Source organism: Pithys albifrons, chromosome 8 (assembly GCF_047495875.1).
Source record: "Pithys albifrons albifrons isolate INPA30051 chromosome 8, PitAlb_v1, whole genome shotgun sequence".
In the NCBI taxonomy this organism is placed as follows: Eukaryota; Metazoa; Chordata; class Aves; order Passeriformes; family Thamnophilidae; genus Pithys; species Pithys albifrons.
The window spans coordinates 7,178,601-7,191,675 of NC_092465.1; the positions used below are offsets into that span (position 1 = coordinate 7,178,601).

The 13,075-nt window shown below is 39.5% G+C and overlaps 1 protein-coding gene across 3 annotated transcripts in view; it reads right to left on the reverse strand.

The window, feature by feature from the left end:
* The window catches only part of MGAT5 (alpha-1,6-mannosylglycoprotein 6-beta-N-acetylglucosaminyltransferase), a 119,473-nt gene that overhangs the window by 21,567 nt on the left and 84,831 nt on the right, over positions 1 to 13,075 (reverse strand). For all 3 annotated transcript variants that reach the window (XM_071562899.1, XM_071562900.1, XM_071562901.1), the window contains 2 exons: positions 11,632 to 11,765; positions 2,267 to 2,416 (listed from right to left, as the gene is read on the reverse strand). In XM_071562899.1, coding sequence (XP_071419000.1) covers positions 2,267 to 2,416; positions 11,632 to 11,765 — 284 coding nt within the window. The remainder of the gene's footprint in view (positions 1 to 2,266; positions 2,417 to 11,631; positions 11,766 to 13,075) is intronic.

Consider the following 13,075-nt stretch of genomic DNA (forward strand, 5'->3'; position numbering starts at 1 on the left):
GAGTTACAGCTCTGATTGTTCACACACTTGCAGCACAGGGGTAGTCTAGTGATAAAACCCCATAACTAAATTCTTTAGGGGACTCTGGTCCTGTTGCCCAGTGAATGAAGTGATTACGAGCAAGGAGTGTCCCTGTACATCCCTGCCTGCCTGTGCACACACTCATGGGGCTCCCCAGGGCACAAAGCTCCCATTCAGCCCTGCTGGATTTTTGTGGAAAACTTGCACTTATTTTAGCAATTCAAGCCATGATCCATTTGGTATAAACACAGAGAGCAGATGGCCACTAGTGACAGGTGAGTGGTGTTTTATAACCAGCCATGTTCAAGGATTGTCTCTTAAAGGGTATCACAACCTGAAAGTGAATATGAGCAACCAGAAGACTTGAGCAGGTCTGTGTGTTGATCAACACTGACAGGGAACCACATGCTGAAGGCAGAGGACCTACAGGGTACTGAGCATCAGCCAGCAAAAAAATAAAAACAACTCCCTGCACTGCCCCCCCAGTCCACCTTCAGCTAAAACTGCCCAAACAAATTAGGAGGTAAATCTCAGTTTCCACTTCAAACCAAAGATGCTGATATTTCACTTTTTCTGTTCAATTAGATATATTGAAACAGTATCAGACAGGAATAATAAGCAAAATTCATGATGCAGTAAGCCATATTTAATTTCATTTTGTTGCAACATTAGAAACACATTGCACTCCCATTTCTCTGACAATAAGTATGAGAAGAAGAAGATGGACTATTAATGGCTTATCATCAAGGCAAAGTTTTGTTAGCCTGGCTGCATCATAAATAAATAGTTTCCTTAAAAATAAAACACCTTTTGTCCTAAAATGAATGTGTCTTTACATTGCATCTTAGAGCACAGCAAATATAACCCATAACAGCTAGATGAGCTATCCAGTTAATGTTGAAAGCAAGTTTTTCATGTGATACATGTAAGATGGCTGATAAAGAACTAAAGGAAGGCTCAGTCAAACATAACTGTTATTATGAATGGCTATTTGTAAATTATAAGGACTTCAGTAATTCTATAGGAATTCCATTATCCTGTTTTACTATTCCAGGGAGCAGAACACATGTTTCTTTCAGGAGGCAGTAACTGTTCATGCTTGGGGTTATGACAAGGTCAATATTCTTCCCACATTGTGATTAACAGAGGGATTTCATACTCCACACAGGCAAAAGCTGTGTAATCTCAGATTATCTATGACGAATGTAAATGTTGACTTTTCAATATGCAGCATTATGTGTATCTGTATGCATCAAGTACATACACACAGTGGTTGCCTTTAAAAACTCATAATTTCCCAACAGCTGTCACACAGAGATGTCAAATTACCATCATTTTCCCAAGTACTTAAAGAAGGAGATCTTTACAGTTGTGTGGGAAGCCTGGGAGTTGCTTGCTTTTTTCTTTTCTTTTTTTTTTTTTAATAGATCTTTCTGTAGAAGTGCACAGCAAGAAAATATCAACACTGGTGCAGTTGCACAGATTCTGCTAATTTTAAACATACAACCCTCTTCTTTCACCAACTTGACGCTAAACATCCTATTTAAATGTAATCTACTGAAGTGTTTTGATGTTGTAAAGTGCCACAAAGATGACGGGAATGGCACAGAATGCCAACAAAGCATTCTAACTGTGGGGACAGAAGGTATTTGTTTCCATGCATATGCTGTCCCTTATCTTGAGTTCCCTTGCCTCTGGAGCCACAGGCAAAGCACAGCACAAAAAGCATGCTCTTCTGCTCACTCTCCCTGCACAACTGAAGCAGAGGAAGGACATGAATGGCAAATGAAGGGCTGGCTTTTCTTTTCTCCCTCAGAGAGCAGGGTTGCTCTGGGTTAAAGTCATTGCTAGGGCAGAGCAAGCATTCGACTGTGCAGCTTTCCATGTTACCTCACTCTGACCTCAGGGATGTAAAACACAGCACATTCCCAGCTGATAATCTCCTTGAGCTGAGCATCACACTGAAGAAAACCAAAAATGCATTTATCCCTGTTTCTCAAGCTGGCTGTTAGATGTGACTGTAGGTTGTCATGCCAATTTTCTAATAATAGCTGTCAATCCACAAAACACAGACATGATGGAAAACGTATTCTTAGCACATGGAAGACAACTTAATCTCCTTCACATCTGATCATTTTTTCCCCAGTGCTTCTAAATTAGGAGCTTATTCCTAGGAGGTGAAAGGCACTCCAGACACTGTCTGTGTGGAGCTGGTTTTGCCAGCACTCCCACTTGACAAACTTACTTTGGTTTCCCTCAGCAGGAACTGCAGATCCCTCCCACTGAGGATGCCGTGGTTCTTTACATAGCCAGGAATATACATGGTGCTTGTGCCATGCACAGTTCCATGAACCTCCATGTAGGTGTGGATGACATCCAGGTAAGCCTTCTTATCCTGTAAGGGCAAGGATAAAACATTTTCAGTCGTTAAAAATTTGAAGCAGCAGGATTCAACTGGAGCTGGTTTTTATCTACGGTACCACAAAAGCCAGGAAGAGAAGTTCACTCATTCTTAGTTGATTTCTATAATATTTGATCTTTCATTACATTATTAGTTTTGTATTCTACTAGACTGGAAGTAAAGTGCAGCTTTCTCATTCATAGTCTAGGTATAAATAGATCTATACCAAGATCCTCTTAATTTCTAACTGGACAAAACCCAGGTCAGCACCAGACAGCTGCAATCTCAGCATGCCTAAATAATACATGGCCTAAAAATACTAAAAACTCATTTTGAAACATTTTTTCACTGTTTTTGTCAGAGATGCACAAGAATTACTTTACCTTCTTTGTGAAGAAAGCAGTGAATGTCACCTTGGCCAGATGCATCTTGCCAACTGAACTAACACACACCTTGATCTAAATCCCTGGTACCTGAGTCCCATGAGATGGCTACAAATATCCCACTTACCTCAAGTTTTAAAGGCATTTTGGAAAGATGCAGAGAAGAGTAATGGCTTTAGTGTTGCATTGAAAAATAAGAAAAAAACTTTACGCCATCCTAATTTGCAAACAAGATTTACTTTAATCTTCAATGCCATATGTCTTTTGAGTTTTAAAGACTCCTGGCATTCCAAAGGCAATTAGCTGGAGACTATTTACATGCAGCACAGATCTGAAGACTTTCCCTCAATATTTGCACATCATCTCAGTAATAGCTCTAAATTCAGGCAACAAGTTTCTACACTTTTTGGCAGCAAGTGAGTCTTTAAGAATTCGACTTTCACTCCCTATTTTTGTCATGTAAATTCTGTGCCCTGTTCCTGCACAGCCCTGTGTGGAAGCTGCCCAGCCATTTCACTGAGGTTCATTCAAAGGGCAGGTAGGCTGGGGAAAGTCCTGTGTTTTCCAGTCCTGGGGGAGCAGCAGGATGTCAGGTCCTGGTGAGGGAATGCCATCACCTCTCACAGCTCCCTGCCTGAACAAACTGTTGGGATGCATTTGGGTGCACAGGGTGGTTGAAGTACATGGGAGGGGCTGCCTGCCTTGGCCTGCTCTCTGGGTGACCCTGGGGGTGCTGAAGTGCAGGACCTGCCTCATTAATAAATCCCCTTTTCGTGGCAGCTCTGCCAAGGGTGCACCAGCCAGAAAATGTCCTGGGCTAAGCATTGCATAAAGTGGCCAACAAACAGAGACAGCTTTCTTTTTCAATGTGGATGCTGTTATTATTAATTAACACAAATCATTAAAAAAAAAAAAAAGCTTTCACCATTTTTAATTTTTGCTTTTACTTCAAATTTGGCTTGAACATTAACTCTCCATAACCTTAACTGGGAACATTACTGAAGCATATGACTGACTTGTGTGATTCAGTCTAAAACCATAGACAAAACATTTAGTATTCCAGACAGAATCAAAGCCTCACTCCTGTATTTCCTTATTTACTTCAATTTAAAAGAAACTGCTTTCACAACCATCTATCAAGCACCATAAAAACACTATCAGCAGCTTATACCTTACCTACATCTCACTAACATTTGACTCCTTTTACAAATAAATACTCCTGAATTTCCACATTCCTTGCAGAAAAGTGTTATTTTGGATCATAAAGGTATAGACTGCAAGAAGTCAAAAAGAGTAAGACCACATAATTCAATTGTGAACACTAAAAACACTGAATTGGAAAATGACAGAGTGTAAATATGGCATTTATAAATGGAAAGGCGACATGAAAATAAATCAAGAAATTTGATTTGCAAACAAAATACTAACATTCCTTGACTATTTATGCACTTCTCGAGTTTGCCTGCTTGGGAGCAGGTATAATTATTCTTTCATCTTAAATCACTTGGCAGTAAACTCCAGATTCTCACTTTCTCCAAAATTAATTCCTAAAAGAAAGATCACGAGTTGCTGGTTAGTGATGCACACCCAACCTCCTCTGCAGTTTGTACCCAACTGCACCACTCACCCTGCTGTCCACACTGCAAACCTCCACACTGAGCATGGAAGATAAGCACCATAAAGAAAAGCAAATTATTTCTCCTCAGAATCAAAAGAGAAGTGTAAGTGAGTAACAGCTACACAAACCTTCTCTGAAACAATTTTTCAGCAGCTAAAATAAACATGCCATTCAGGAAAGTACTTTTTGTTGATCACTGACTGCAGAACTGTTATTACTGTTCATCAATCATTTCCACCTACTTCTAAAAGCATCATCATAAGGCCTTTTCATCAAAGAAATCAAGTGACAACTGTTTGATAAGTTTTTCCCTAGGACAATGTTGACAAGGAGACACAGTATGAAGAGGTGAAATTTTAAGTTTGGTGGGTGAAAAGTTTAAACATAAAAGCTAAAAAATACATGGTAAAAACACGACTTATCAAGAACTAAACTCAGCTCTTAGTTTTCTTGATGTCGTAGGGAGTGGGAAATAACAACTCTGCTTTACCAACAGTTTGTCAGAGTGAGGCAGTGACAGCATTTTGCAGTTTTGGATGATAGGGTGCCTTCAGAGAACACCATAAATTCAGCACTGAATGAAACTAAGAACCTCCCATGCAGAACTCCAGGCCAACCACACTAGAGCAGAGCTTGACTCAAGAGTCCTAAACTGCTTCAGGGGGTAAAACTTCAGACTGCAAAATGTATGTAAAAGGAAAATTCAGAGGACAATGTTTTTATAAATCTCAGCAAATGGAATTCAGACAAGTCAGTACTGGGATACATCTCTGTGTGTATCCTAAGTGCACACCGTTCATTTGGAAGGCCCAACATCTGGCTGTTTTCTGCCCAAGGGTCAAGGCAACAGCAAGCCAAGATGCAGAGCAAAACAATGTTTGACAACAGATTGTGACACAAACACAAGCTCTGTTCAAGAACTGTCATCAAAGCCTTTTCAAGACATCCTGGAATAATGAAAATCCTGTCTACCAGGAGCTGAAGGAGAACACAAAGGCTGGGGAATATTAAGAGAGTTAAATACATACAGTGTTTAACTGTAAGAGTTTTACAGTGGTAAATCACAAAGAGTACATGATGGCTCTGGGAGCTCAAATATGAAATTTCCCAACTGCTAGCCACTGAATTTATAAATGGATCTGGAGAGGATTTAATGATTCATGACTTGTAAGTGTGAATTCTATACTGAACAAATTATCTGAAATTTCAATAAAATGTTAACAGTGTAACCATGTAAACCCATCAAAAGTACAAGAGTCAATTCTTCCTGTCCAAGGAAATCCTCTCTCACTGGCAGTGTTCTCTAAAGAAGCCAAGCAGCATGTAGAAAATCTTTAAAGTTCTTAAAGGAACTAAATCTCTTTGGGAGAGATTGGAATCCCTTTTGTGAGTGAATAGTCATCACGAGAAAGAGAACAGAGACGTGACAAAAGGATGCTGTCAATACACACAAAATCAAACTAACTTCAAAACATTGCAAAAAAAGTCATAACATTGAACACTTGGGGTTTTAAAGCTTTTGAAAAAGCACTCTTAGTAACCTAAGGTGCAGAGTGACTAGGAAACTAAGTATCCAATAACATCAATGTAACTAAAGAGACACAGGTGTTGAAAACCAGACCTTGCTTCATATAAGGAAAAATCCCTGAGCTACTCAGAGTCTCTCAAGAATGAAAGCTTTGCATTATAATAACATGATTATGGGCCATGAAAATAATCAGGCCATTGCCCAGTAGCAGTCAGTCCACCAAAGCAAACCAAGTAAAGTGATAGGAAGTATTTGGAAGGAAATTGAGAAATAATCTTATTGAACTATTCTATACAAAGTTGTTCTCTCCCTCCTTGGACACTTTTGGTCTCTTTTCTCAAAAAGGAGCTGAAAACACTGGACATGGTTCTGAGAGGGGCAAGAAGGATCCAAGATACAGGACAGTTTCCACTGTTACACACAGAAATCTGTAGCAGAGTCATTGGCAGTTCTTCAGTTTGAAAAAGACAACTTGACAGAATATGAGGCAGGTTTGCAAACACTTAACTGGATAAAAAACATGGGTAGTGACTGACTATTCATGATCTCCTATACAAAGGTAGCCAAACAAAGCTCATAAGTGGAGGGTTTTGAAAAATCCCAAAGTTAACAATTCTTCCTGCAACAGGTCAGAGATTTGAGGTACTCCATGACAGAGAAAGTTGCAAAAGCAAAACATTTTGCATAGATTCATGATCAAGCAATTATTTTGAAGTCACCTGTTACTGACATCTCAAAAATGTGTCAACAGACAGTTTGTCAATAGAGAAACAGATTCACAAAATACCCTGAATTAGAAAACCTGGAAAGAGAGAATATGCAAAGGAAATATTATGTAAGTTTTCCAGGCTCTTGCTCTTCCCTGGGTGTCCATTTATGGCTTCTTCTTTAGGCATCTGCCACATACACCTCTTCATAAAACACACATTGGCACATACATAATTTTTGCACAAAGAATGAATAAAACATCTCAGCAAAGATTTAGGTTCTTCAAGCTCTGCCAGAAATCCTTATTCAGCTCCTTATCCTCATCTTTATTTATTTCTTGCATGCAGGTTTCATGGTTTTTTAGAACACTGAGGTTTTTATAAGAGAATTTCATTGTCATGCAATGCACACAAACACCTAGGCAGGAATTTCCTGTCCTTTGAATGGAAATTTCCACAACTAACAATGAGACATCCTTGTGCACTCTAAATGCTGAAGCAGAAAAGTTCAGGAGAAAATAGGAAGTGGGACCACAGGAGGAAAATTTTGTGCTGGTTTAGTGCTAACCAAATACTAGTAAGATGACTGTGTTAACCAGAACTCTCAGACCTCACTAATTCATTTTGCAGCTCAAGAGTTCTGCAAAATAAGCAGCTGATCACTGATCTGTCTGAGAGCTAAATATTAGTGGAAAACCAGTTTTCTTTCTTTCTTCATAATACATTTAATTCTGTGTTTCATAATAAACGTTACAGAACAATCCTTACAAAGTGTACATATGTGCCTGCTTGCTTTCTGCACCTGTAACTGCTCATTTGCTCTGAATCTCCTTGGCTTTGGGATCCATTCTTCTTTCAGAAGGAAATGGTGAACTGAAGAAATGTTGCTGAATTAGTGTCTGGCTCATTTCAGTTTGTTATGTGCCACCAAGCAGGACAGCCCCTGGTGTCTGGGACAGCAGGAGGGGAGGTTTGGGGCCATCCATAAGCCCACAGTGCTGCTGCCCCTTGGAGGGACACAAAATACAAAGGGCACAGGACAGGTTTGTGAGGGCACTGACCATGTGGGACAGAAAAGCTGAGAAGGAGCTTTTGTCTCTTTCCTTACGTTTCTTTTAGTTAAAAAGTTGAAACAAAATGTTCACTCCAAGTACATCGATAAATATGAAGTACCAACACCAATCAGAAGGAAGGGAAGGCAACATTGCAGGCACTGAGACACTGAGCTCTACCTGTAACACAACTATTCCTACAAGCATAATTCTTCCTGTGTGACTTTCCTCCCAGTTCATGCAAATGATGGGAATATTACATGTTTTCTGCAGCTCTAAAGGGGAAACATTAATAAGAACAGCTTTGGTTATGTGCTTCCCATTGAGAACAGGCTAAGGGTAACCATTTTTAACCTCCAATACTTCAGAACTTGTTATGTATTTAAGAAGAATGCCCATCTTGTCAAGTGGTATTAGTTAACAAATTCACACATTATTTTGCCTCTAAATACACCAATATTTTCAAGACAGCTTCAATACACTATAATAAAGTACTAAATGAATCATCACATACTTCTGTTATGCATTGGTGACCATCTGATATAAGCAACACTCCGACTTGTCTCACAGCACCCCACAAAAGAGAAATAGCAAATAGTGCAAAATAAATCTTGACTCTTTCTTCTTTGTAGGATTAAAGGTAAAATTAGTGGAATAGTATGACAGGAAGTTGCAGGAAGAAGAACAAAAGAAAGACTTAGACTGAAACAGGAGGTAAGGCAACACAAAAGGCTTCAAACATTCTCTTTTAACTGAAATGTTTGGTAATTAAAGCCAATTTTGATAAAGGAGAGGATTATGGGTTTCACTCACATTTTATTAATTTTTTTTTTTAAACTTTGGCAGAGATAGGACTCTTTTTACTCCCTAGCACTACCAGAAATCCCAGACAAAACTCCAAACCTTTGATTACAACAAACACATCCAAAACTTGCAAATGTTGCCCTTGACAGCTTACTTGTAAAGGTAACCTTTAGGAATGTGGCAAAAATTTTAGAACCTCTTATTTGTAATCCTCAACACTCTTAGGACTGATTTAGTAATTACAGGGAAATAAATGAGATTTATCGTACAGTCTCTGCAGCATAAATCCTTCCTGACCTCCAGCAAGGCATCCCCAGACCTGCCCACTGTAATATGGGATGGAGGTCACGGGTTCAGGTACAGCCACAAACACAAAAGCACCATGTCCATGGCTACACAAACCCATGGTGGCAGTGAGCTGTGCCAGTCCCACCCCCAGGGAAAAAGGGTCCTGGCCATACCTCAGTCCCACTTCAACCTGCTTGGTTTAAAATGAAACAATTTATTTGCATCTGCTGTTCCCCAAAGGCAGCCCAGTGTAGGGGCTGGAATGCTCCCCCTGCACTCTGTGCCTCTCTAATCACTGATCAGCCCCAGCAGTGACACGTGTATTCTGTGGAGATTACACTTCCCCTTAATTGGCCATGTTCAATGTAAAGAACCCGAGCAGGATAAATAGATTAGTCTGGCTCCTTACAAGCCATGAAAAGAGCACTGAACAGGGAAAAGGAAGGAAACGTGAAATAAGCAAATTACATAGACACAAGATTAGTTCAGGCTTCCTCTTGATCACAAGAATTGGATTTTATCACCCCAGATAAGACAACCCACACCGTAACTGAGTCAAAGTCTATCTGCAGTGATTTGCACTTTATATATGAGTGGATATGGGCATGACTGCAGTTCCAGTCTGCAAGTTCCAGCTTTAATGTGCTTGATGTTACAACAGCCAGTACACACTTTAATAGAGCCAGATAGCAGATCCCACCACTTGGAAAAAACAGCCCAGGCAGAACTGCTACAAACACAGCAGTGGCTTGAAAAGCAGCACTTCTAATAATGATACAAGGGGCTTGGCTGAGAGGTCACCTACACTCGAGTTCCCAGGGGGAAAAGGGGATCTGCCCAACAGTGCGCACAGGGATTCCTTTGGGATTTGGGGCTGGAAGGGCCCATGTGCCCCTGGTTAACATTCCCACTTCAAGAGGAATGTGAATTATCTTGAGAAGGTTCTGAGAAAACTGACATGTGAGAACACTTAAGGATTAGAGAGCACAAACCTCTCAGGGTTTCAGCACATATGGCTTTTCAGACTACAGGTTACTTTGACCTCAACCTATGTATTCCTAAAGGGAAAGAGAACAGAAACATCACCAGTCCAGTGGGGAAAGTCTGTAACTCCTACTAAGACTGGGAATTACCATTTGGAAATCTGTACCAGAAATAATGCAAAGTCTTAAGGGAGGAGGCAATTACTTGAGGATTTTACAAGAGGAAACAGTGGGGTTTCAATTGTGTGCTATTTAAAAATCAAAATTGGATGTTCTTTTCCAAAAAGCCATGTTTTTGTCTTAATCGGCCCATGAATATCCCATGTGCCAAAGAGAATCTGAGCCCAGGCAATCACAAACCTCCCCTCTGGGCATATAAGCTATTAATACAAATTTCTGAATTCATGCAGACTGAATAAACTGAGAACGATATATATGGAAATGAAAAACTCCCTGGTGACTAAACAACTATCTTGTTCCTTAAATCCAAGCAGTATTCAACAGGTTGTTCTGCTGATGTGCACCACAAATCAGGTCAGGAAGTTTAGATGATTATTGCGTGCAACTGTTCCTGAGAGACTGATAATGGGATCAGGAACGAAAAGTACAAGAACCTAAGCTAGAAAAAGAGTTGAAGAAAGGATCCCAGCTCTGCTCCAGCAGTCTGCAGACAGAAGAGGGTTGTTCAATACCATGAGCCAAACAGAATAACTGTCACAGTATTTACCACATATTTTTCTCAGCACAGTAGCCAAGCATTCAGCTCCACCTTTTCTGCCACCACCGGCACCATTCTGCTGTTTCTCTGAAGTTTTAGGTTTGTTTTGGCTCAGAGATAGATCATTTACTTGTAGCTATCATTTTTCAAGCATTTATTCTGTATAATCTCAGTCACCAGACTAGATGTTGCTTCTGTGGTTCAGAAAACTGTGCAAGACCAGTATTCTATGCCATGAAAAGGAAAAAAAATTTAAGACATGGATGTTCTCACACTCATTTTATTTGGTCCTGGTCAGGTCCTTTTTCAGTTGACAAGAGGCTTAAAATAAGGTGTTTTTTAGGCAGGAGGGAAGGCACACAGAGAATATGGGCATGCAGAGCAGAGGGACACACAGAGCTGGAGGTGACTTGGAAGAAATCCAGTTATTAGTCAGCAATCTCTTTGAGACCTTCATGAGAGGGACAGTCCCAGGTGTGCCAGCCTGGAAGAAGGAGCTACAGAAAAGGATATTGGACCAAAGACAGGCACCACTGTGACTTAACAATACAATATGCTTTAATTTGGTGAAAATGTGACCAAAGCTCAGTGTTATTCTGCTGCTCTCATCCACAGATGGGAGACAATACACTAATGGCAATATTAAAGAAACAAAACTCTGATATTATTACAGGGAGGGAAAATGAGATTGCACACATCTAGAGCCTCTAGTGAAATGTAATTTCCAGTTCAAAATGCAGCATATTTTTGGTTGTAGATATAAGAAAAGAAATAATTGAACTACCCATGTGCTTATGACTGATTAAAGGTCACAAAGACTCCAACACCTTCAACTTCCCATTATGTTCAGCAGCTTTTGCATTGCCCAGAATTATTGTGATATCAAGACTGTATTTTTCATTCTATCAGGAGGGTATACATAAATAGCAAAGGATCCACATCACTCTAGTCAGAAGTTTCTCTAGCAGAAAGGCTTCAAAATGTTCAATTTAATTATTTAAACATGTTTATTTTCTGAAAAAGAATTGAATGGGTTTAGAAAGAAGGGATCCTTTTAAATTCAGAGTTATGCTATATTGTATTGATCAAAATAAATTGGCTCAAGCATAATGAGTACAGAAAACTCACCTTCCAGAAATTATCAACTTTGCCATAAACCAGAGATTGATTCTGCCTTTTGATGTCATTAATGTGCTTTATGTCACTGGAATTCAGGTGCTGCTCCACCACAAATCCAAGGAAGCTGTTGTCTGGAGTGTGAGCTGCAAGAAACAGAGCACATCCAACACCTTCAGAAGGAGCACTTACTGTTACAACTGAGTGAATGCTGGCAGGAAAGAAGCTATAAGGAACATATTACTCAACAGAGCATCTCCTTCATATTAATACTGAAAGACATTTGCTTGGTTTATTATCAAAAATAGTTTTTATATTTCTGCCCATATGCCTACTGAAGTAAGCAGCTATTTTCTGGCTTGTTTCTGGTAATAAAAATTCTGTAGCTGGACTGATTCCAATGATAATGATTTTTGTGTGTGTGTGTGCTAAGCTTTATTTTATTACTAGAGATAAAAGAAACAGAAGAAATCCAGCTTGACAATCTCAGAGATGCAATACCAACAAGTAGAAACCCCCCTGGATTTATGGTTGTTATTAAAGCTCTATGTCACTCAGTGGCATAAATAAATGACAGTACATGTCTTGGACTCACCTCCTGTACTGGAATTGCTAGCACCAACCCCCCAACTCCCTGTGTATTATGTGTCCATGCTAATTACTGGCCTTCAAAGTCACACTGTGTAAATCAGATAACGAATTTCATTGCCTAATTCACCCAAATACAGCAATCATAAAACAATGAAACGTGGCAAGGGAAGTTGGCAAAATTGTTCTTAATCCAATGCCCAGACAAAAAAGGTGCATGCAAAGGATTAGCAATTTACTCCGTTTTTTTCAGTATTACTTTTAACCTCTGCTGGTCTTTTTCTAGCAGTGACTTCCAGCAATACTGGTCACTGTTCTACTCATATAAAGATGTGGACATTTAGGCTCATTAAAATTAAGGGATTTGTTGCTTTGTTTTGGGATTTTTTGTAGACAGGCTGTTTAATTCCAGGGATTGATTCCAACATTCAAAGCTTCAGGTAAAAATCCATCCCTACTATATAAAAGTTATTCCAACATGTGGGTTTTTTTTGCCTCTCTGGAAAGTATAACCTCACCCAGAGAAATAGGCTGCAATAAACAGTAGAAACTCCTCCAGAAGACCCTCGTTTATATTCTGGCACACAAGTTGACAATTATTAAGCTTATTTTGCAAGGTTAAAGAATCCAAAACAAAAAAAAAACAAACAAAAAACCCCACATCTCCAAGGACAACACCTCAGGCACTTATGCTACATGGAATGTTAAATCTATAGTCAGTTATTAAAAAATACAATTCTATTGCAATTATGAGGTTTTGATTTTTTGATTCCTGAAGATCAGACACCTGGAAACCATATACTGTGTACACATCCTGCTGCCATTAGATTTAGTTTTTCAAATGACACTGTTTTTCCCCAAAAATGCC